Source organism: Plectropomus leopardus, chromosome 3, assembly GCF_026936395.1.
Source record: "Plectropomus leopardus strain MGB_pleo_1.0 chromosome 3, ASM2693639v1, whole genome shotgun sequence".
Classification (NCBI taxonomy): domain Eukaryota; kingdom Metazoa; phylum Chordata; class Actinopteri; order Perciformes; family Serranidae; genus Plectropomus; species Plectropomus leopardus.
In genome coordinates this window covers 31,192,559-31,219,040 of record NC_142178.1, presented here as the reverse complement: position 1 = coordinate 31,219,040, position 26,482 = coordinate 31,192,559, and the positions used below count along the sequence as shown (strand labels likewise).

General features: G+C 38.2%; 1 protein-coding gene across 8 annotated transcripts in view; it reads left to right on the top strand.

Annotated features, from left to right (window-relative positions):
* tenm3 (teneurin transmembrane protein 3) overlaps positions 1 to 26,482 on the top strand; it is a 496,888-nt gene that overhangs the window by 398,756 nt on the left and 71,650 nt on the right. For all 8 annotated transcript variants that reach the window (XM_088073250.1, XM_088073247.1, XM_088073283.1 and 5 more), the window contains 9 exons: positions 3,148 to 3,294; positions 6,812 to 6,942; positions 7,106 to 7,194; positions 11,399 to 11,518; positions 13,798 to 13,930; positions 14,280 to 14,408; positions 21,038 to 21,169; positions 21,353 to 21,488; positions 24,892 to 25,035. In XM_088073250.1, the coding sequence (XP_087929376.1) occupies positions 3,148 to 3,294; positions 6,812 to 6,942; positions 7,106 to 7,194; positions 11,399 to 11,518; positions 13,798 to 13,930; positions 14,280 to 14,408; positions 21,038 to 21,169; positions 21,353 to 21,488; positions 24,892 to 25,035 (1,161 nt within the window). The remainder of the gene's footprint in view (positions 1 to 3,147; positions 3,295 to 6,811; positions 6,943 to 7,105; positions 7,195 to 11,398; positions 11,519 to 13,797; positions 13,931 to 14,279; positions 14,409 to 21,037; positions 21,170 to 21,352; positions 21,489 to 24,891; positions 25,036 to 26,482) is intronic.

Below are 26,482 nucleotides of genomic sequence, written 5' to 3'. Positions count from 1 at the left end.
TCTGTCTCTCCAGCTGGGCTTTGCTTGGATCTGATACTCACTGTTTATTATTCTGATTGCCAGCCTCACTGTCTATTCTGTGATCGAGGAATGTCAAACAGAGGCATAAAGTATAGCCTTTGGAGGCATGCAGTCCAAAAATCACCCTGTCCTCCCTATACTTTGTGCGCTGTGTATCTGTCTACCTGTTGTGTTTTCACATGGATTTTTAACCTGTGATTTTGGTTTTCTTTTCACTGACTACTCGAACAAAACCAAAGGAATCTACATTTCTAAAGCCAAAAAAAGCTTTCTTTTGAAGAGAAGTTGTGGTCTTTGTTAGCTTCCAAGTGTTAAATTTCCCTCAGATTTGGTTAGACTTTACTTAGATAAATAAACTTTAAAAATTTTAACATCCTCTGAATTTCTTGCTTTCAACTTTATTTATTTATTTTTTGTTTCTTTGCCTTGTTTTTCATCATCACATTATTCAACAATAACATCTTTCTTTGTTTACAGATGAGAAAAAATATCATTTTGAATTAATTTCTGATTGAAGCCATGCAGCACACAGTAGCCCTTTTGGCTGTAGGCAATCTTAGTGGTTCATGTGAAACTACAACGTCAGTGCATTTCACCTGAAGGCTGACTGTCTGTCTGTCTGTCAGTCTGTGTCTCTCACATGTGGGTTAATGTATTGATCTGTCTTATTTGTCTATCGATCTGTCTTTCAGTCTGTCAGTCCATTTGTTGGAGAAAGGTTCATCACACAGGGCCAAATGCCTTTATACACATTAGGATTTAACCAATATGGGTCTTTGATGTCTGTTTGAAGGTATTTTTGGACTGAAGCTGGAGCATTTTGTGCTGACATGCAATATGTTAAAATTTTAAAACTCTTACGCCAAAAGTAAGTTTGGGGTATTTCTGTGAGAAGCGTTATGAGGTGAGAAAAGCCTCTGAAACTGCATTCAGACCTTCAGACTGGGTCAGTAAATCTCCAGTAAGCCCACGGTGTTGATAATAAAGTACACTGAGGTGTGATCTGAAAGATATTCAAGGAACTAGAGATTTGAGTTTTCATATGCAGCCATAACCCTGTTTATTTTCAAGTCATACTAATCTTAACACACACTCAGGTACCACTGACAATATAAGTAGTGCTGTCTGCCTGGTACAGACTTGTGTGACTCATGAAGAATGCATATAGCCACTATGTTACAATTTCATGTTTTGGTTAGACATGATAGTGATAATTATTAGACTAATAGGATTTAACTGACACATTTACAAAAAACGACTGCCTCTTAATTCAAGATGTGTTCAGACAGAAAGTGAAACTAATTTTTGCCCTGCATCATTTGGGCAAATTGTCTGCTGAACCACTTGTTTTTTTTCGCCACAAACGGCCACCGTACCAACTCTACAGATGTTAGCTGTTAGATACTTGCAGTGGACACGCTGACCGTGTCTGTGGGAGTGTTTGTGTTCAGCTCAGCCCGTGATTGAACTCAGCTTAAGTTCTTTCTGTTATTTCCCTCCGCTCTTTTCTTTTTCGTCTCATCTCCGTATGTTTATTAGATTCATAAAGCCCAAGGATTTGTGTGAATTTTCCTTCAAGTTGAAACATTTTGAACTTGGAAGGAAACTTAAGTTTGCACCATCTCTGGTAAATATGGGTCCTAACACCGTCTTTTCAATGACTTCATATGCAATTGTGCCGCTTTTAAAACTCAATTTGTTTTCCGTCACAGTAAGAGACACACAGCAAAAGCTGTTTCCATAGTAAAAATCAATTATACAACACAAGTTTCATTAGCTTTTTGTCATAGTCATTGCTTTTTTCGAAACAGATTTGTTACTGGTATTACTTCACTAATACACACTGAATTTTGTAATGCCAAAGTATGAAAGTATGTAATGCACTTGCAAGTTCTCAATAGAGTGCTCAAAGCTGAGCTGCTTTTTTGTCTCTGCATGTTTTCGGGTTGTCTGTCCCAGTCATGCAAAAGTGATATCTAAGGGAAGCCATGACAGAATTTCTTCAAATTTGGCACAAATCTCTACTTCGATGAACTAATTAGGTGTTGGTGGTCAAAGGTCTATGTGACCTTCAAACATGATTTTGGCCAAGAATTCATGTAATTATGAGTAAATTTAATACAAATGTCAAAAAGGATAATAGATAAAGTAGTGGCATTTTATATCCACAATGTCAACAATCAGCTTCACTGTAACATCATTATGTTCTGCAGAAACACTTCTTAAATTAAAGTTTATGATTTACACCTCATCTGCTCTAGACACATTTGAACTACATTTTAAGTTGTCTGTCCCATGTGCGTCTAATGGAATCGATGCACTTTAGTTACAATCAGTACAGATACACAGGCCATTAAAGAAAATAAAGGCCTCTCTTTTCAAGTCTATTTTCCAACGTACTGCTGTACCTACATTATGATTGCAATTCTCATGTACAGCAGTACATCCAGCAGCTGTGCTGCTTACACACCACTGTGGATCATGTGTGATTTGAACCAAAATTGATTAGAAATTGACCCTACTAATTAAAATAAAATAGTACCAGTTTGGATAATTGGCGAACTAAGATGCTTGACTAATTTTCTTTTTTACATACAAGCTATCGTCAAAGTCTTTGCACAGTCTGCCCTCATTCTGACGATTATGGTTTATTTCTTGATTTATTTCTAGACCAACCCATGTATATTCGTTTTGATTTTGTCAGATGTGTGAACTGAGAAATAACTTGAGTGTAGTGCAGTGTAGGAGGATTTCACTCAGCAGTGAATAAAACCTGCAATGAACCCTGCCTCATGCCTTTAGAGGCTGCCAGACCACCGCGGGCTGTTTCTTTATTGTCCCATGATGGTCTCAGTGCTGTTTCAGAGGCCCATCCAAGTTGAGAGGGAAACACTGAATATGTTGCAGTTTTGCCATGAAAATGGTCCAGTGAAAAAAGAAAAGAAACAAAAACAAATATTGATTACTCCCATCTTTCAGAGCTCCAGTACAAAACTATCATCACTGACCTTCAAAAATGTATATTGGTTGAAGCCTAGTTCACAGCCTGATGGCCAGCTGCGACCCCATCCCACTCACCCACGCTGCTCTAACTTTTCTAACTGTGTGTTTGTCCCCTGTGCCCAGAGGGTTGTCCAGGTCTCTGCAACAACAACGGAAGATGCACTCTGGAGGCCAGCGGCTGGCACTGCATCTGCCAATCAGGATGGAGAGGGGCCGGGTGTCACGTAGCCATGGAAACACTCTGTACCGATGGCAAGGACAATGAAGGAGGTATATTTGTGTACAAAAAAACATAGAGTATACAGATACATGGTTAAATATATGATCCAATATATTTGTTTGATGGATGGATGAACATGAGGTAAATATTGGCAAAGCATTAGCAGGATGTTAGCTGATAGCTGTTTGGAGTATTAAGGAATGAGTCTTAAAATCCATGCTACGCTGCAGGAAGAGGTCTAGGATTAGTGTGATTGTCACTTGAGTGTAACATTTTAGCCCAGCAATTTTTATATCCCCATAAAGCAGAGTCCTGGACATTTGAGTCACCCATGTGCATCGACATGTGGTTCATTATAAGATTTGAAACATGCAATGTTAACTGAACTGTGAAAACATACTTGGAGGATCCAGTCAACCCAACTCCTGTTATCACTTGACTTAAAGTAAGACAATAAATATTGGCGTTAACTTAAGTATGGTATCTAGTCTATAGCAAGCAAGGAAGTACCAACCTAGAGCACCTAGATATACAGTGTAAAAAAAGACTGCTTATCTGAGATGAAAAATAACAGCCAAAGGTGTCTTCTGTTTGGTCTCAGAGAAATACACAAAATACCCTATAAATCCTAACACTGCATAATGTGGTGGTGCCACACAATGTGTTAAAATTACATGCCAGCACTACAGACACTATGTCAATGGAAATTCAATAAGGATCCTTTGTTGTGGTAGGCACACAAACTCCCTGGTTGATGATGTCATGCAGAGGGTGGTTAGTTAGTATTCTGATACCGTCGGTAATGTATTGAGTGACAAAGTCCACACTGAGAGGAGGTTGGTGTGGTGGATCAGTCAAATAAACACAAAACTTTCACCCTGCAGACCACCATCAGTGTTAGCTTAGATTTAACTTCAACTTACCTTCCGTAACTGCGTCATGACATAATTACATGATATACTCCTCATCATCATGTACCAAAAGTTAAAACTTATGTAGTTGTTTTAAGCAAAATCACAATCTTATCCTTAACCTAACCAAGTATTATTTTCCCCTAAACCTAACCAAGCACTTTTGGTGCCCAAACAAAACGCAGACAACATTTCTTTCTGTGAGATCAGGTTGGCTACGTTACGTGTAAATCCTTTTAAGGGTTTATTGGTACAAATACAGACATAGTATTGATGAAATTCAAGGGATCCTTATCAAAAATGTTTGTTCACATGTTCTGTTTCGGAAAGAGTGGCACACATTGAGTTGTTTTCTAGAAAGTTAATATGTTTTTTATGGGGTGGCAAGACAAGATATGGCAGTTAGTCCCTCAAGAAAATTAAAACTGCGCCAAAATGGCAACATTGTGAATCTGGAGCTGACGAAAGTGTCCAAGCAAGCAATGAAGCATCACTTTGTTCCACTCAGGAGCGTCTGCTGAGTCTAGTGCGACATCTAGTAGTAATATATGGTATATAGGTCCGGTCTGGCCCTTTATGTCCAACCGATATGAACATCTTTACACCAGCCCAACCCTGATTTCTTCAATCCAGTATTAGAAGCATGAATCAAAATGATGAACTGCCAAATCTGCTGCCTCCTGGTGAGAGCAGCACATTAATGTGTAGCGTAGCTGCAGTGAGTGCTATCTTACTGTACATACGAACTGCAGCTCCTCAGCTGCCAAAGGAACGCAGAACATGTATCAACCTTGGTGTGGCAGTGGAGTAGAAAGGCTGCTGAAAGCCAATCGAGATCGGGTCTTTCATGTGAGCCGTGGTGTTCAAAAGGCACTGATACTGTATTTTAAATAGAAGCTGTAGAGAAAGTGAATGTGAATACAAAAAACACATTTTCAAACAAGAAACATAAATCATACTCAGCTGTCGTAAATTCTAAGGGGGGAACCTTGGATTTGAAAAAATGCCATGGAAGTAGTCAAAGTAAAAAGTATTTATGAACTGAACAAAACATCAGGTTTCAGCAGTTCCACCCTATAAATAATGCTCTGAGATATAATGTCATGCTGTAACCCCAGAGCACTTGATGAGAGCAGTGTGATAATTAGAAAGGTGCAGAGGAAAGAAGATGAGACGGAAAAGAAAACAAGACAGAAGAGTCAGGGAGAGGAGGGGTTTACTTTGTCAGTCTTTGTGTGTGTGTGTGTGTGTGTGTGTGTGTGTGTGTGTGTGTGTGTGTGTGTGTGTGTGTGTGTGTGTGTGTGTGTGTGTGTGTGTGTGTGTGTGAGAGTGTGAGAGAGAGAGTGTGTGTAATGGCAGTCCCTGGTGCCTGTTCACCAGATGTACAACTGGCTTTTATAAACTAACAAAGACAAATGGCAGCCCATATTTTATTACCTTGCATACCTCTTTCTATCCTTCCATCTCCCCATCTGCTCCTCTGCCCCACTCCTCCTCCTCTCTCGCTCCCTGTCCTTTCTTTATCCCTCCCTTCCCTAATCTCTCTTTTTCCATCATCCCATCCCTGCTTTTCATCATCGCCACCCTCCATCCTTCTTCTTTTCCTTCTTAACTCTGACTTTATTTTTCTTGGCAGCGCCTAATAAACACATACTGCTCACATACTAATTCTACTACATCACTCCATTTTTCCTTCGTTCATGCTCCTCTCCCCCCTCATCAGACAATCCAGAGTACAAGGGAACTGTCGTTTTGTTCTCTCACCTCTTTGATGCCACCATATGTCAGTCCAACCCTCTTATGTTTATTTGTTTTATTTGTCACACCTTTGTCTTTTTCATGTCATTACATTCTCTCCATCTCTGCCTTTGTTGATTTATTCAGAAACCCATCGATGTTAGGACAAGGGATGCACGATATAGGATTTTTTGCCGATATCTGATACGCTGATATATAACAACTCATTTGGCTGATAACTGATACTGATATCGATATATTAACGTTTATACCCACCTAATTTTAGTGATCAAGTCTCATCTGTAGTTGAATTACAGTCATATTATGCATACTCTTATAGTGATGGCCCACCAGCAGATGGAGACATAAAATAAATTGGTTTTCAATGTCTGTAATATTTCTTCATTGTGCAAAATAAGAAAATTTCAACTTCAGGTTGATGTTATATTTTGACGTTCTGATACTATCGTGCAACCCTAGTTTTGACACATATTAACATACAAACCAATATCTCTCTTGTCCTCCATTCTCCCCCCAGTTCATAATGGTATCTGTTGCCATCCACTCCATCCACCAACCTCCATCTTTATCTTTCTTTCTTCCCTTCCCTTATTACTTCCTTAATTCCTCTGTCCTCGCCACATGCTTGCATTGTTAATTATTCTTAATCCCTCCATCATCCTTCACTGCTTCTTAATCCCTCAGTTGCCCCCTCATCCCCACGTCCATCCATCCTTATCCTGTTTTCATCCCTCCACCTTCCTCTCATCCACCTGTAACTTTTCCACCATCAATTCGACACCCCTCTGTACTTTCAACTCCAGATCCTTCGTTCTCAGATTTCTGAGTATAATAACTTTGTGTGTGTGTGTGTGTGTGTGTGTGTGTGTGTGTGTGTGTGTGTGTGTGTGTTTTTCAGATGGCTTGGCTGACTGTATGGATCCAGACTGCTGTCTGCAGCCCTCCTGCCAGAACCAGTTATACTGCAAAGGGTCTCCTGACCCGGGGGAGGTGCTCAGCCAGTCTCCGTCCTCATTGGCTCCACAGCAAGTAAGAGCTCCAAACAGAAATTGAGTCAAAAAAATAGTGTAACTGTCATTTTCTGGTACAAATTCACATCATTTTTTAATGAAGCAAAATATACCAGAGAGGGTTTATTGAAAGTAACATCTGTCTATTTATTTATTCTAATTATTTCTTTTATTTTCCACAGGCTGCCAGGTCTTTCTACCAGCGCATTCACTTCTTAGTTGGTCCTGAATCCACTCACGTCATCACCGGAGAGAATCCGTTCAATAGAAGGTAAACATGTCTCTATCTGTGTTTTTTTCTGTCTTGCTGAATTCTGGGAATATAGTGACATAAGTAGGGTAACATAAGAAAAGTTGTTAAAAAATACACACTTAAATCATATCAAACCATGTGTGATGGAGATGAAAACACTAGTTTGTTGTCAACATCTTTTAGATTTTTCAGTGCTTCTTCCTGCACACAGTTTTTTAGTGCAGTGGACAACTCAGGAAATTTTACGTGTTCATCTTTGCTTCATATATTAAGAGCTTGGTTTCGATTGCAGGGTTAAAGGGTCACTTTTTGTACAACTTCAGTCACTGAATGATTAAAATGGTGAGTGAAATATCAGTTATAACCACCAGGAATGATACTAAAAATCCTTTAATCATGTTGATATTTTTTCCCATGAAGTATGAAGTGGATTTTAGCCATTTCAGGCATCAGCTCTGTGCTGTACCAAAATACTTTCCATAAACATATAGGGGAAAAACCAGCATGTCTAGGCAGGACTTCTGCCTAAAATCACTTATTCAAACACTTGTTTTTCATCAGAGTGGGCTCATAATAATTTGTGTCTTTTTTTTCCAAATTCTTTTCCTTATGTAGCGGTGATTGTTTGACTCTTAATTCTTCTGCCTGCCGGTCATAACTCACCCTACTTTTATTTACCATATCATAAGCAGTTGTGCGGGTTGGCTTTGCTTTCTGTCTGGATGAATGGAACAGAGAAAGTGGGAGTAAGACAGAGATCACAATACAGGTCTGCCTTGTTTTTTATTTGCCAAAAGCCATTTCTACCCACATCTGCCTCAGACACAACATTCATTAAATATGATAAGAGAGAAAGAGAGGGTGGCAGTCTGCAAAATATAGAGTGAAAGGCAGAGCTACTGACAGGGAAGAAACATGATGGCAATTCTGTTCAGCCATTTTTCTTTTGTCACATTTTTTATGCTAGCCTGAATGTTTCATAAGAGCAGAGGGCCAACACCCTGTAATAAAAATGTCCTGTATTTCCATAATGGAATGGGCTTGCAACCTAATAATAAAGTGTGTGTGTGTGTGTGTGTGTGTGTGTGTGTGTGTGTGTGTGTGTGTGTGTGTGTGTGTGTGTGTGTGTGTGTGTGTGCGCGTGCGCGCGTGCGTGCGTGCTTGCATGTGCGTGCTTGCATGTGCGCGTGAATGAGGAGTTTTGTGTGGGTGGTTAAAGGGTGTTTAAAAATGGCACTTTTACACTTTAAGAGACAAAGAAATTATGTTTTAATTTCCCCTGAGCTAACAGTGACACACTTACACAGCTCATTCTTGTAGAAGGAGACAAACGTACTCAGTGGCAAATAGTGTCTGCACACATGCAGAAGCACAAATTTGAATGCAACTTTGCAGGAGCATACATATAAACGCGTTTCTGAGTGTGTACGATCGTTTGAAAACAAACCGAAATGACTGTAAGCTCATAAAGAAATTTACATTTGAAGCTCTTTCTGTGACACAAACTGCATGAATTACAAAAATGATTGTGACATATCCTAAGAAAGATTTTTCTTTGTTGTCTCAGAGTTTATAAGCTTAATTAATAAGCTTTAATGATTTAGTGAGAACCCTGTATTTTATAGATGGCAATGCACTGAATCTGCAGGAAGAAGCACAGCGCAGAAAAAATTACAAACAAGTGTTCAGAATGTCTCTCTAATAATCAGTATTACTATTTGAATTCTGTATTGACGTTGTTTTTTGTAATCAAACCAGCCAGTTTACACTTCAGTCATTTACTATGAGGTTTTGCATTATTGCAAGACATCTGGTGAAGAAGTTATAAAGTGTTTGGTAAATGTTGATGGTAAACAGCAGTTTTTTCATACATGCCATTATGACTATAATATTCATAATGAGTCAGCCACTGTGTTCTTAATTAGTATAGACTTGATATACTTTTTATTTATTTATTATCATCTGCTGATGCTTTGGGACTAGTTTACACAGGTCATGCTAGATCTAACTATGTGGTCTGGGATAGCGTTATCACTACTAGTCTAGCTGCCATTTCTCACTGGAATTTCATATGTCATTATAACTGGCTGTAGCTGACAGTACTTTATCAGGGGATGAGGGTGGAAAAAGTTTTGCAAATGACAAGGACAAGGACAAGTGTCACACATGTAGAGCTGAGCAATACAGGAAAGAAAATCAAATATCACCTTTTTTCTTTTTCTTTTTTACAAAGTACCTTGATATTACAATAATATTGTAGGGTTTATTTTTGGTGCTTTAACAAAACATTTACATGAGATTTAAAATAAAGAATCATTAGTAATATTGACATAATGACTAAGTGAGTAAAGGCTAGAACAGCTACAACAGTCGGGTAAGTTCAGAAAATTACATCACTTCACTGTTGTGAAGCCTTTAAAACCAGGAAAAGACAGCATTTACGATAATACGATATCCAATATCCAAGAAGATATCTGGTTTCATGTCACTATATTGATTTAAAATCGATATATTGCCCAGCCCTAGAGCCACCTACACATTTATTTCTAGACTGTAATTTTTCTGTTTTCCATTAAGTTGATTTGTTTTTAAACAGTGAAAATGTCAATATACAGAAAATGTATGATTAAGCTATGAGTTTTCTACATCCCTACTGCATGCATTGATTGTTTGTATACAGAAAAAATATCTTTATAAACTACAAACCAAACACACACGACATATTCACATGCGGTGCATAACACACATTCACATAAAGTCAAAGTTTATTTAAAGTTGAACCACAGACATTTAATCAGTGGACTTGGTCATGCTTATGTTTTCTGCCCTGTCTGACTTCTTTGTGATAAGGGCTGGTCTGAGAAAGTGAAAAGAAAAGCGCAGTTTCAATGCAAAGCGCACAGCCTGATAGCATAAACCCAGCTTCCCCAGCCTGCGGGTTTATTTGGAACCAAAGAAGCGGAAGAATAATGGACTTGCATTCAACGGACATAGCTTTGTGATTGTGTCGGGGATATTGCTTGCTTTGCAGTGGCACAAAATTCAAGGCCATGATGATGGTGACTCAGTAAGTCTGACAAGCTTCAGCCTGCACTGCTATGACTTGTATGGTTAGACTGATAAATGAGGCAGATTCTGGTTAAAGTTGTTTTTTATCCAGTAATGGGAGTTTAATGAGATAAGAGTTTCCTCCTGGCCAGAGCTTATCAATATATTTTATTTTTTATTATGCTTTAATAATTATTTTTATATAAGATCTCTGCCCACAGAAAAAAATCCATTGTGGTTTGGAAATACTCTGCAGGCTGTAAAAACCTGCAATAAATGTGCTTGACTTCATTTTATTAGTTTCTTTTTTCATTTATTTGGTGATTCAGAGTTCGATGATGGTCTAAATACTGTTTCTGAGGATTTGTCTTGCTCAGGGGTGCACTGAGTAATTTGACTTTTTTGCACTGGTCAGATTTTAAGCTATTGTGCTCCAACAGTCAGGACTGATGTCAACACCAGCTTGAACCATTAGATTATCTAATGGAGACAAACAGAAAAATCAATATGTCATAGTCAGAGGTAATGAACCATGACTTTTGTTGTTCAGATCTTTTAAGTTGACATTATCGAAGCAACATTGGATGTCCTTTACATAAAAAGAAAAGCCAAGCAAGGAAGGGGTCTTGAATGGTGAGAACAAATAACAGAAAAAGTCTGTAATCAACAGAAAATTTCATATTGACCCCTTGAATATAGTTAGAAGTTATTGACCTAAATAGGAAAGCTGTTGTTATATAAAAGCATTGCTGTGGTGGGTGTAAAACTATGCAACAGAGGATGTGCAGGCATGCTCTGAGAGCTGTAGTAACATCAGTGTCCCATTACAGTGCTCCCACTCCCACAGCTCAGCAGTTACCACCACAGTTGTTGTTTCAAGTGATGCCTCGCTGCACTCTGCAATTCCCCTCACAAGGAGTAATAGTGATGATAAGAAAGGCGGTGGTATCTCTCTGTGTGTGAGTGTGTGTGAGTGTATTATTGCATGTCTGCCCCAAGACAGTTTTCTAGCACAACCACAGGGACTCAGGTCAAAGACACCAGGGGATATTTCCTGTCCTTGATGGCTCAATTCTCTAAATTAAATACAGTAAAATACAAGGGAGCTTCTTTTGTAAATGATGCAGCTTTACTAAACATAGCCTTTCTCTGCCATCTCTCTTTCTCTTTTCAGCTTGGTGTCAATTATTCGAGGTCAGGTGTTGACAGCCGACGGAACACCTCTAATTGGAGTCAACGTGACCTTTGTCCACTATCCCGAACATGGATACACTGTAACACGCAAGGATGGCATGTATGTATTTATTTATTATGTATATGTATATATGTGTAACCTTCTTTTTTATATGTATCTTGCATCATTCCCTAAAATGGTTTCACCTGACCTTTTCTTCATTTCTTACAATAGATATTATGACTTCTCATTTAACCAAATAAACATCTGTTAATGTAAAACTGTAAGAGAAATGATGCATAGACAAAATATACTGTACCTCCCAGTGTTCTGATTGCAAATCTTTTTCACCTATTACCTCAAGTCTGAAATTGAGACAAACAACCACCAGCTGTGCAGCACTATACTTCTTGGCACACTATTTACATCAGGTTTTTTAGTGTCCTTTTGCCTCCCTTAAGTGCAGTTCTACTGGTTTTACAGGTGAAGTAAAACTGTCTTAATAAGATATTCTCCACCTCTTTTATTATAATTGCTAAATAAACAGTTTATATCAGAAATTGTATCCCTGTCTCACAGTCACAACCCAAAATGTGCAGACTACTGGAATCAGCGCACTTCACTCAGTCCAATGTGTCCATTGTTAAAGAAAAATCGTTACCATAAGTCTGCTTAAAAAACAGAGAAGATAAGACACTCCTTATAACACAACATGGTTATTATATTCCTGCAACAACTGGCACTCCTTTTTATGCATTCATAATCTGTAGACATTCAGGCAAAAATGCAAACAGCATAAACATGCATAGTGCTATTGACTTACCAATTGTTTGTTTTTCTGAGCATCTTTAATTACCATATAATGATAATAATATTAAAATATGAATCATGACTCTAGTAGAGTACCTATTGTAGCTACACGTAGCAAAACCTTAGTTAAACAACCAGCCTATTTCATTGACACATTTCATCCATTGTGTGGCTAACTAAATTAAAAATAATATGATTTATCACAAGCCCAATGCTTCACAAAATATCAACACTTAATATTCTACAGACTGAAGTTCAGAAACGAAGCAAATTTTATATCCACCTGAAAGTGCAGGAGGTTACTTCAAAAATAAAGTATTTAAAGTGCTTAACAAATTGCATAAAACTCTTCTTAAAAAGCCAGTTCAGCAAAACAAAGAGAGAGCACTTGAATTGCTTTGAATTGCATCTACTCTATACTCTGCTGTGTCCCCCATCCATACCAGACTCTATCTTGAATCTCAAGCACATCAGTTGAAGAGGTGTGAATGTTTGCAGGAGTGAAACTGCAAGTCTCCTGCATTGGAAATGCATTGGATTCAAAAGGATGCATCAATCACTGCAGAACACAAACTCCAGTATATGCACACACACAAAAATCTTCTACACAAGTGCACATACACACACACATACATATAAATAACATAACACAGAGAATAAATATGTGCAAAGAGCTGCTCACACACACTACACAACATATGTATAAGATAAGCTGGACCTTTATTTATTTCAAGGGAAATATAAATAAATAAATATAAAGAAAAAATCAATTAACAAATGTCAAAAATACACAAAATTCCAATAATACATGCCAAGAAATAAACATGGCTAACGCTAAGGGACAAAAATTTAAACAAGATTGATGGTAAGCACTAAAAATACTTTATTAATAAATATAAAAGCAAGGGCTGCAAATATAAATGAAGGTAAATGGCAAGGGGCATAACTATAAATATAGTTTGTGATAAGGGCCAAAAATACAAACAAGGTTTATGGTGAGGGCCAAAATGATAAGTGAGGTTAATGGTAAGTGGTAAAAGTATTAACAGAGGTCATGATAAGAGCCAAAACTATACAAGGTTAACAGCAAGGGGTAAAAATATTGTATCAATAAAGTTAATGGTAAGGGCCAAAAAATATAAACAAAGTTAACAGTAAAGGCTTAAAATATAAACAGCATTAATGATAATTAGCACAAACACAGTATAAATAAAGTTAATAGCAAGGGCCAAAAAAAATAAACAAAGGTTAATGGTAGGGGGCAAAATATAAACAGAGTTGATGATAAGGGCCCAAAGTATAAACAAGCTTTACAATCGGTGCCAAAAATGTAAACAGAGTAATTATAAAGGACAAAAATGTAAACAAGGTAACGATAAGGACCAAAAATATAAACAAGGTAATGATAAGGGTCAAAAATGCAAACAATGTTAACGATAAGGTTGCTCCGTGGTTAGCTGCATATGGATATGTAAGGATATGCACATGCAGTACAAACACTCATAGGTAATGATGTTCACTCTATTCTTCCTCTGACAGCCGTGGTTTATAGCACTTACAGTATACTGAACTTGTTTGTTGTGTTGTAGGTTCGATCTCCTGGCTAATGGTGGGGCATCCCTAACACTGAGTTTTGAGCGTGCTCCATTCCTCACTCAGTACAGAACTGTGTGGGTGCCGTGGAACGTCTTCTATGTGATGGACACACTGGTCATGAAGAAGGTGAGAGGTGTCACTGCTGTCATCACGGGCTTACGGATTGATGCAGCCTGACAGGAACTGCACTTGTATATGTTCAAGTTACCTTTAACACCATCTTCAAGCTTTCATCTTTGCCTTTTTGTCTGACTGATCACACAGTTTATGAATAAGTATTTGATTACTATGTGAAATATGATGACATTTAGCTGTGGTAAAAATTCTTTTCATTTTTGCGTATTCACTATGTGACTGACACTTACTCACTGGCTGACTAACTAAGTGACTAATGAGCTCGTTGTTTCACAGTCAATGAATCGATGTCTCAGTAAATGAAAAGACTGACTGGCTCACTTCTGTCTGACTGTTTCAGGAGGAGAATGACATTCCTAGCTGTGACCTGAGTGGTTTCATCAGACCCAGTCCGGTCATCGTTGCCTCTCCACTGTCTACGTTTTACAGAAGTTCAACTGAGGATGGTCCCATCATACCTGAAACACAGGTACTAAACACCACAGAGGAGGTTTTTAAGTAACTACACATATCCAAGGCCAGTATTTACACTTTTAATAAAACTGAGATCTCAGCTTGTCAGGATTGGTTGATGAATAATTTGGTCACTGTTTCTAGTTATCAGAAAGTACCAGCATACATATGATATAAGCCTAAATACAGACATATTGATAATTAGCCCATTGCCCCTGATTGTGGCAGCACTAGTCAAAAATCACTGTTTTTTCCAAAGAGTCATTACTCAGTCAAATCTGAACATGCAGATACGATAAATACGAAATGTTCATTCAGTTTACCTGCTTAGAAATCGTAGAAAAAAAGATGCTGCTTAGAACTTTGATGAGAATCATCCACTTTGTTTTGTTATAGTAATCTGATAATTTGAGATAATTCAACACGCTTTAATTGATGTGAAAATGCCAAAATGTAAACAAATGCAAGCTTTAAAAAACAGGGCTTACATGGCAACATAATACCTCTTATTGGATGTAGATGTATGAGAAAGATTATAACAGGAATGCACAAAAATCCATTAATATTACTTTCTATGTCACTCTGCCAATACATTGTTAGTTAATAAGGCTCAGAATGTCCCATCAATATGGTTCTTAAGTTCCTGTAACACTGACACGCTTTTGTATCCATTCATATACAAATATTCACCCTATGTTAAAATTTCGTAGGCGTACAGACAACTTAAAGAATATTGATTTTTAAAAAAGCTAAGCAGGAGAGCATGTTTAATAGAACTCATGCACATTGATGGATTTTCTGAGTCGCTCATTTATTCAGGAAACAGTATTTGGCATGCCTGGCTATTACTTGTAGTGACAGCTAAAAGCCTGTGCATGAGAAAAGAGAAAATACAAGCAAAAACCTCTCGGGTTTTCATTTAAAAGTGTCTACCAGTCAGAGCAGTATTCTTCTCAGTAAAACTCAATTCTGACAACATTTAAACAGCAACTTAGTTGAGTCAGATTATTAGAACGTATGTAGCACTCCAGTTTATATTATTTATTAATCATCCATAGTATACCCTGAGTAGGTTGGGGTTTTTTTTATTTATCTTTTATCCCTCTTCTAAGGCGTTTGCAGCTTTAACAGATGGAGCAGATTGGTTTTGAACTGATTTTTACTGGGAGTCTTTTTTTCCATACACATCCACCATTGATGTTCCCTTCTGCAAGAAGACACACTTCAATGTAATTTATTGTGAGCTTCTTCTACATCTTCTTGCAATGAGCACAGTTTAAAAAATGCCTGGGATAATAGAAAATGTAAAAAAAAAAAAAAAATAGGGGAAAAATGCAAATGAGCAGCTGATTATGAGCCACAATCCTTCAAGTGTAAAATAAATTTAAAAAGCATTAAATTAGCACTGCTAATTATATTTTGAGTTGAAAATTAGTTAAAAAAGAATTGGCAACTATTTTGATGTTTTATTTGATGTCATTATAAATTGAATGTCTTTAAAATGTCAACTTGGACTCTTGGAAAGAGTATTTTTTCACTATTTTCTAAGATTAAATAGACAAACTTGATTAATCAAGAAAATAATTGGCAGCATAATATATAATGAAAATAACTAGTCGAAGCCCTCAGTTCTTAATAAGGTTTAGAGATGATCAAAAATACATGTACAAAATACACAATTATTATTGATAATCTTTATACAGGGTCATTTTCATCATTGTCATCTTTGTATTACTTAACATATAAACAAACTTATCCCTCGACTTTTTATAAAAATAATTAAATATGCTAAGAATGAGTCATCTTTTCTCAGTACGTGACTGTCATTTATAAGTGTTGAATGTCACTCTGGAGAAACACAGTCGATTGTTGAGTCTTTCACAGGTTGTCAAATATTGATGCTTTAGGTTGGTGGTGGGGTCTGCTACCAACTCAAAGAGTCGCTATTTGACCACCTGAGAGTTCCTTAGACTCAACAATCAGCTGTCTTCTTCTTGTTGCATACAGCACCTTTAATAAGATGACAGCTGACTTTGGTATAATGATAAATATGATTAGTGGTAATGAGGTTGAATTACAGAGTTAAAGTGATCCTTTTTTACTTTAAACAGGATTAGGACACAGCTCTTCCAGTCGAGATAGTCTGATGGGCCAATAAGAAAAAAAAAATCTTAGTTGCTTTCTGCCCTTATAACACTCACACTAGCACTGTCTACACTACTGACATGATATGTTTATGCTTAGCCTCTCTGTCATAGAAACTGCTAAATGCTAATACAACCAGGCTTGGTCCTGGACAGCAAAAAAAAAAATAAAAATTCGCACATACATGCTAACACACGCACATAGTTACCATAGATGAGGAACTGTGGCTCTCGAGTGGTGTACACACACACACACACACGCACACACGCACACACACAGAGCCCCACCCTGTGTCCTGCCTCTAATTTCCTATGAGCCTAATAGCACATTTGTGTGGTTCTTTATTGTCACATTGCTTTAACCGGTTCCACAGAGGAAATGAAACAGATGACAGAGCTCCATGTGTGTTTTTGTATTTTTACAACCCTGAGCCAGTGCTCCATTATTATTTTTTATTTGCCAGGCGTGTGTGTATGGGGCTGACTATCTGCGATAAAGGCACAAGAGTGTGTGCATAGAGGAAAGCATGTGTGATGTGTGTGTGAGTGTGTGTCTGAGTGCAGATCAAAAGCAAACGAATGGAAAGCTGCTACTTAGCTTTTGGTGGAGCTGAGTCCATTAGTGAGGAGGGCAGTGAAAAGGGCAGTCTTAAAGGGGATGTAATGGATCTGTAATGAACACTTAATGCCCGGCTAATGAAAAGGCAATAGTGCAGCTGAAAAATATAACACAGGAACAGTCCAAATGGACCATTCCCTGAGGATCTTTGTTTTTATTTTTCATTTTTGTGCTCGTAAATATTTCTTCCCGGTAGCCTTTTTCTTGGATTTCACCTCTTCGTCACTGGTCTTTCTTATCCTTTCAAATTCGATCGCTTTTGTACATAGTTGAGTTATCTAAAATGATCCAACTTTTCTCTTGAACTAAGTATGGGATTTTTTTATGGAAATGTTTTTTTGTCTTATTTGAACTTTGAGTATGTGTGTTTTCACTCCAGCTAAACACTCAGTGGAATAAACAAACCTTCAGCCAGATCTTAATGGCTTTGGGCTTGTGGTAGGAAACCAGAGAACCTGGGAAAAACTCAAAAAATCGGCGAGCAATCTCTTCACATTAGAAAATCCAGACTAGCACTTAAACACAAGACTTTGTTGCTCTGAGGCAGCAGTGCCACCAATGACACACTGCAACACTTTTGTGTCCCATTATGTCATATAACTACCTTGGCATCACAGGACTGCTCAGTAGTTTTAATCACCATCTGTGTGGGTAATAATGACATTGCACTAAAGAGGTTAATTGCTGAGATCTGAGAGCACGGCGGTGTCCCTAAAGAGAAGTCTGGCAGGGCAAGTAACACGAGCATGTAGGCGATAGGACCAGAAGGCTAGCCAAACCCAGTTGGAAGTGAAAAAGAAGGCGAACAGAAATATTTTTATTCAAACTACAGAGTGCCACTTTTCCACCAATTTTTGTGTGGAACCATTGTAATCAAAGACATGCTCTCAATGGAGTGCATTTTCCAATGCACAACAGAAGTTAACAGTTACATTGATAACCTGTAGGGATGCACAATATTATCGGCGTGTCATCCGTATTGGCAGATAATAGCTTTGAAATGACTATATATATACACACACACACACACACACATACATACATACATACATACATACATATATATTCACACACACACACACACACACACACACACACACACACACACAATCAAAAAAATGGCCAAATTCATAAAAAAGTGTTGTAAAAAGTTTCAGTTTCCCCAGACCGTTCTTTACACTTGATGAAGTTCGAAGATGACACGTCTTGCTTGTTGTCTTTGTGACTTTGCCAGTCTGACGCCATGCTGCTACCCTCACTCTCCTCCAATAACTCTCAGCCGTCCCACTGTTGACACTCAGTGATCCCACATCATGAGTGACGCTGAGACATGTTGCCTGTCCGCTGCTTGATGTGTCTGCCTGCTGATAGAGCTGTGATTTAGTCTGGCTCCCCTCGTTCAGGTTCATCACAAGGACATATTCAGAAACACACACAGTCATAGATAAAAACACGCATACATTCATATTCCTGCTTAGATAATATGCATACTTAAACACACTTATGCAAACGCCTGCAAATGAGTCCTTTCAGTCTTCTCTCCAACGAGCAGAGAAAGAGCAGCAAAGATTATATATCATTTTACAGTCAACACGGAGCAAAGTGGCAGATTTGAAACTAAAAGATGATGTCTCACTGTGGCTATCAAAAGGTCAAGGAGGTGTCAATATGCATGTCTCTGTGTGCCTGCGTGTGTTATGATCTAAATCAGAGTCGTCTCTCTGCTTGTCCTTCACCTGCAAATGCACCCAATAAAATATTAACATGATGACGTTCAAAGATGGAACATAGGTGACGCAGACTTTTTGCCGTGAGCACCCCCTCAGGTTTGGAGGCATTGCTTGAAAGAATGTTTCAAGTGCAGCCAGACTCCATTGCCAACTGGTTTGCCATGTTCTCACACAACGGTGATGGGACACAGCTATCTTAGAAGCATTTTATTTTGGGGGGCGGCACAGTGGTGCATTGGTCAACTGTTCAGCCCATCTGTGTGGGGTTTGCATTTTCTCCCTATGTCAGCTTGCGATTTCTCCAGCTCCTCCCATAGTCCAAAGATAATGGGCCTCACTTTAATGTGAGCATGAGCTACTGTCCATCTCTAAAGTTACATTCGCACTAACATGTTTTTGTTTTAAAACGTATAATTATTGCTACATGTAGACCTTGTGTTTACAGCCCTACGGTCTTTAGGAACCCCTTAAGCAGACACCTTTGAAAACGCTGAACCAGAATCAGAAATACTTAATTGATCCGTTAGGTTTGTTACAGTCGCTCTGATGCCAATGGTAAAGAGTTATAAAAAGTAGAAACAAGGATGAGCACAGTATGTAAAAATTTAAAAATTATTAATATAGAATTTACTGACTGTGTAAACATAAAATGTTGTGCCTTATGCTATAATGTAATGTATAAACTACGTGTGTGATGCTACAATATATATATATATATATATATATATATATATATAAAACAATAAGAATGTATACAGTATATATATGAGAGTATAGACACATAAACTTGTTGAAGACAATGAAGCCCAGGTTTTCTCAAGGATGAGGTCTTATCGGTCACAGTTTTTCAAGTCAAAACATGCATACCTTTTGTGATTTTATCCTTTTTGTGTTGGTACTCCTTTCCCACCACCACACCTTCTTCTGGCGATAGATAATGCTCCCGGTACTTGCTTACAATCCTTTACAACTCCCAGTCTGTTTTTTTGCTGCCTTTACCGCCATGTACCCAGGTTACTTTCATTGACAGTTCCACCTTGTCATCAGTCCAAGCAAAGAAATATCTCCTCACGTGTGTGCCCACTTAATAGTTATGTGATATGTGTTTCCAGTCATGTTAGTTTGGTCTGAGATGAATCCTTAAACTGTGCTGAAATGCTGGTGTGTACAGAGATCATTTTCATTTGAAAGTGCCGTTTTAACATAAAAACATATTAGTGTAGATGTGGCTTAAAGGTGTCAGCCCTGTGCTTGACTGTCAACCTGTCCAGAGTGTACCCTGCTCTCGCCAAAGTCAGCTGGGATCGGCTCCAGCTCCGAAAAACCTGCAAAGTACAAGTGGTTACGGATAATGGATGGATGGATGTTTTGTTTTGGGGGGTTTTGCCACGGAGAGGAGAAACTGTTGCCTGTAGCCAAAAAATTAGCAAGTGTAATCATTCACTCACTTAATTGTTGACTATGTCAGAATTGCAAAGCAGCTGTAGAGCAGCCTTCTCTTTTGAATCAGTTATGGTTTAGTATGGTGCAGTCACTACCGATGTGATGTCACTTCTGACAGGACAATATACTGACTGTTCATTTTGCATTCTTGATTTTTATTTGTTTGTAGATAGACATTGATGTCAGTGTCAAAGTGAATCTATTTGTTAACCTTTATTTCCTGTCCTGTATATTTTAATGAACAGTAAAAAAGGAAGCTAGAATAAGAAGAAATTCAATGCAAGGGCAATTATTTTGTCGAATGTTTTGATGAAGTGTAACTTTTATCTTTTCTCAGAAATGATGAAAAATGGGGATATTGGGGGGCTCTTTATAGGTCTTTATTGGGTTTGTTTAGACAAATAATTTTGTGAAGCTAAATTATCTATTTCTAAAACATATTATTTATAACCATATTACCCAACTTTACCACAAACATTTCACTGTATTCAGTCAAACAGTAGCCATGGTCTTAAATATGTGCACCTGTCATTGCCTCAGATGGTTGTAGCTTTTCTCAGTCTCACAGCAAACACTGGTAATGAACTTATAAAGCTGTGTGCTAATTAGCAGTCATTCCCCTATAAAAATACTCCAGATACCAGATGAGACCGTGAAATAGTGTTTGATGTTTATGTGTTTTTGTGTTCTTTTTTTTTTCATTTTGCAGGTTTTACAAGAAGAGACCTCAATACCAGGCAGCGATCTAAACCTGATCTACCTGAGCTCCAGAGCAGCAGGATATAAGCCGGTCCTCAAAGTCACCATGACACAGTCATCAGTGCCTTTCAACCTGATGAAGGTAAGATATGTTATATGATATAATATCATTTACATTTCCCAAAAGCCACTACGATATGATATTGCATATCAATACAGAATGCTGACCATTAGGACCCTCAGCCAGTATTCATCATCAGTGCCCCGTATCAGTGGAAGCCTAACCTAAATGAAGTGACCTTTGTGTGCGGTGCTGTTTCTGCAGGTTCACCTGATGGTGGCTGTGGTGGGTCGCCTTTTCCAGAAATGGTTCCCTGCCCAACCAAATCTCTCCTACACCTTTATCTGGGACAAGACAGACGCCTATGGCCAACGCGTCTATGGACTATCTGAGGCAGTTGGTGAGTTTGTTGCTATTAGCAAAGCAGAACAAAAAAATAACACACACCTTTTAAAATGTGCACCGGTTTGACCTCTCTGAGACTCTCGGAACAAAAATTAAATTTTAACCTAAACTCTGAGCAGCTAGAGGTCCCTGCTCAAATATCTCAGGTGGCACAACAACTTAAGTGAGTACATAGGGGGACTGACCATGTACTGCCGTCTTTGAGTAGAATTGTAAAATCTGTAGATCTGCAGCTCGTCCATGTTAAAAGCCTGACTGCAAAGTTCTATAGACGAGTATAGCAGCTTTCCCTTTACAACACAGAGTGGGAATTCAATAAAAAAACTGTGGTTTCCTTAATGATTTTACAATTAGCCTGGTGATGTTATTTTATATGAAAGAATGGGGGCAGAAGTCTGGAGGATATGTGGTTTTGTGACCAGAAGGTTTCCTAGAATAATGTGGCTGAAGGCAGTAAATTAGCAACATTTTCCCCTTTATTAAAAGCTACTGACAAAGATACAGATGGTCTTTGGCCAACAGAACTGTGGAAGGCTGTTGTCAAACTCCCTAGCTTTAAGTGTCCTTAATCCTCTTTCTATCAACTACCTGCATATGAACACTGACTGTGGCGACTAACCCAAAAGTTCCACTTCAGAGAACATTCGAAAGCCCGGTGATCAAATAAAATATTTCTTTCTTTCTAGATAGCTTAGTTTTTATTACCTTTATATGATAGTGCAGTTTAAGATTATCACTTTTAACAGCTTTTATTAATTATGGGTTGGTAAGGCCAGAAAATATGTTCATAAAAGCCAATGTGACATTTTGTAATTAGTTTGTATTCTGGTACATATTTTTACATTCAAAACTAGATGTAGCCTACTCCAGGCTAATTCCTGGGCTTCATCAGCAATTATTAAATCACTGTAAAGTAAGGCAAGCACAATATTTGCATAATTGCATTGTTGTCCTTTGAAGAATTTATTCAGGTTTGAACACTTAACAGTATTGCCCCTCTAAAATGCAGAACATTTGCAGGGGGCAAAACACTAGACAGTAGACAAATGGCATAAATGCAAAAAAAAACCCAAAAACGGGGGTCTGGTTTCAAATTGATTTTGGACATGGGCTAAATGTTACAAATATTTTATTTCATTTATCTTTTAATTTCTAGCCATTTACAAATTTAATTTGAGTTGTGGTTAGTCAAATTACCATATTTTATACCATTTAGACACATATCAATGGCTGAGACCAAAAATCAGGTGGGGTTAGAGCAAAAGCCCCTTAAAATGTATGTGCACATCCTTGGCTGTGTGTGTTTTCAGAAATAGGTTGTGTGTCTGCAAAATGGAATGATGCACATGAACAGCGGCGTATATCAGGATGTATGATGAAGTGAGGTTGCCAGCAAACTCTGATCAAACAGCATCAATGGCAGAAAGCTTTGAAGAGAAACTATATATACTATATATACTTTTTAGCCCTCTGGAGAGCACAAAAAGTTTGCAGGTAATTATAACATCAATGCTGCCTGTATGGTAGCTTCCTGTCTGTGCACACATGTAAACAGCAGGTATATCACAGGTCTGTAATAATGAAGTAGTGAGTTGGTGTCCTCACGACCTGTTAGGACTGCTATACATTTCATGATTCATTTAGTTATTTACTGATATTTTGTTTTTTGTTTGCTTCTCTTTTTCCTGTGAACAACTGACTAATTATAGACAATATAATTTAAATGAATTGAGATATTTCTGTTGACAAGATCACAGTGGAATTAGGAGATTATGTCTCACTGTTTTAACCTAATAGCTGAAACCCTTTCTGTATCCCAGAGGTGAAGGTAAATAGACGCTTTAGGAATGATTGGAAATAACAGTTATAGATGCACAAATGTAGATAAAGATGGGGAGAAAATGTCCATAACAATCAAATTTCAATAATTCAATACAAAAATAAAAATCCTGGTCCATTTTACTATCAAAGTTTGAATATTGAGCACAGTAGCTGCGGAGAGGAGAGACTTCTTTCTGTATCACCCACTTCTCCCGCACGTACATAAAACTGCACACAACTCCAGCTATGTTCAAATAGGTTCTGCAGGAAGGCTTTGACAGGGAAATGGCTCAGACGTAATGGGTATGCTAACCCCTCTGACACCTTTACGAGGGACAAGTCCAACAGACGTACTCCTCGGTGAGTTATTACTTATGGTAGCCCGGCTTAATGGGCCGAACATAAAGAGGATTTACTGCTATGTTTTGTAACACTTCTGAAATTGGTGCTCATAAGTTATAATAAGGTAGCGTAACCACAAGAATATTTGGAGTGCATGTCTGGCAAGTGTTAAAAATCAGAGCTGTGACACAAATGTAACTCAGCAGAGGGCACCTGCACATTTTAGTGTCTTGCATCTTGCAATATTTGCTGTGAACTCATTTTAGACCAGAACAAACCAGCTCCTCCTTTATTCCTCTATCAGCTCATTACTTGCTAATAGGATATTTTTCATATTTCATATTGCCTCATAATTACCCAGCTAATATTTGGTAAACAATTCATGACATCCATACACAGCCAAAAGGTTAAACATTCAACGCCTCATGTTTGCTTCTCTTTCTTCCGTCTCTCTAAACATCTATTCCTGCCCTACAGTGGCCCTGAGGGTCAAAACAACATTTCAGAAAACACAACATTGCAGAAAATACAGCAACATTTTAGGAAAAATAACATTTCACAAAACACAACATACATTTCACAAAACATAACAACACTTCTGATTAAAAAAAAAAGTGTTTTCTGAAATGTCATCGTGTTTTGACCCTCAGGGCCACCGTACTTCCTTTTTTTTTACCAGTCTTTACCTGCCTTCCCCACACTCTTCTCCCTCTCTTCTCCGTGTTTCTTCTAAATTTAATACACACACTGCTTTTGTGGCTGCCAGTTCACACAATGGAAGTGGCAGAAAATGCACTTGGCAGGGTGCAGCGTTGTGTGTGCGCGTGTGCGTGCGCGATTGATTTGGCAAGTATCCCACCCCTTGACGTTACAGCGTTGTACCTCACGGAGACAGGCAGACAGGCCTGACAAGTACTTTCTCAGTACAAAGAAGAAAGTCGAAGTGTGTGTGTGTGTGTGTGTGTGTGTGTGTGTGTGTGTGTGTGTGTGTGTGTGTGTGTGTGTGTCGGACGGGAGAATGAAGGCCCTCAGAGAAGCACCAGCAGGAGTCAGTGGATGTTACAAAAGCTGACAAATGGAGGTTAACTCTGCGGCTCATCATGTTTTCAAACCTGTTGTCTGTTTGCTTTGGTCTGAATCACAGCAGCAACTTTCCCAATTGGTTATGGTCTGAGCATGAGCACAGTCCATGAGAAAAGTTGAATAACTGGCCTTGTCCTGTGTGTGTCCAATAGTGTCGGTGGGGTTTGAATACGAGTCCTGCCTGGACCTCATCCTGTGGGAGAAGAGGACGGCCATTTTGCAAGGCTACGAGCTGGATGCTTCCAACATGGGAGGATGGACGCTGGATAAACATCACATCCTGGATGTACAGAACGGTAGGTGCCACAGCTTGACAAAACATAACCTGCACTTTCATACTGCTGCTTTATCTTCACATTCATCTACACATAAAATGTCACACACACTGCAGGATGATGAAACATAACACTGCATAAAACAGTTCTCAATTTACCTAAAACTAATATTTTTACTTAAAGTCTATATGTGACAGCTGAGGTTTAATTTTCTACTTAAATGTGGACAAGCTCAACATAAAATTCATATTCTCTCCCTCTCTCCACATCATTAACTGGTTAATTATATGTCATAGAATAGGACAGAGCAGTTAATAGCAGTTTAAAAGTATGTTAATCTCAGCACGTGTCAAAGCGATTGTTGTCATGCAGGCTTTGGCCGATGGAGCGGAGGAGAAGAATTTAGGAGTGTGTGTGTGTGTATGTGTGTGAGAGTTCCTCGTTGGCGTCTTGGATTTGTTCCAGCTGCCCAGTGGTATTTTTGCCAGCCTTTCATCTTGCACTCCCTTTTCTCTCTCTCATACTTAAACATAGACACGCACACACTCACACACACACACTGACTTTCTCATCTCACACACAGCCTCCTCCCCTGTCATCGCTCCACCCGTTGCTTGCTTGTTTTTGCATATTGTCATCTTATCTTCCTTTAATATTATTATTATTTTCTTTATCATGATCATATTTACATAATTCAGTGAAACCTCAGGTTGGGATATGATGACTGAATTTTAAACATTCCAGTTTGAAGGTTATTAAGATGACTTAAAGAATAAATAAATAGCAAAACAGTATTTCCAACAAACTGTTATGGATACCTCAAGGTATGGCTTATTGATAATTTTATAATGTCTAAATCCTAACTTGTCTTTGCCACAAAAACTACACACTCTATCTTTTCATGGATTACTTTTACTAGTTTTCTTTAGAATTAAAAAAACAGCTCTGGAACTGTAAATGTCCCACCACCAATGTCTCTTGAGTTTGAGATAAGAGTTTATTATTATTAGCAAGAAGCAGCTAAAACCTCTTATTAAAGTGATATAAAAAAAAGTTATATATAAAATGAACTAAAAACCAGATATTTTATAAACAAGGCATCCACAAAGGTTCTTTGATAACATTGAAGCTCAGCAACCAGGTGCTGTTCAGTGCCTTTATAAAGCTGGTCTGAGGTTAGATCTTATCATACACATGTCAGTCTTGACCTAATTTAAACTAAGCTTAAGATGATAGAGGCTTTTTGGTGGGCTGGCCCACAGGAGGAAGTGGAGGAAGTGAGAGCCTTTCTTTGACTGGAAACTCAGTCGAGCTCACTGATGTTTTAATGCTGATTTACACCTTCGTATAACTAAGAGGTTGACATTAGCACTGTCGATAGACTGCTGTTGATTTGTTATTTTGAATATTTGTTTAACTCCACTTTGTTACAGCTGTTTTTATTGTTAAAACATGACGTCATATCAGA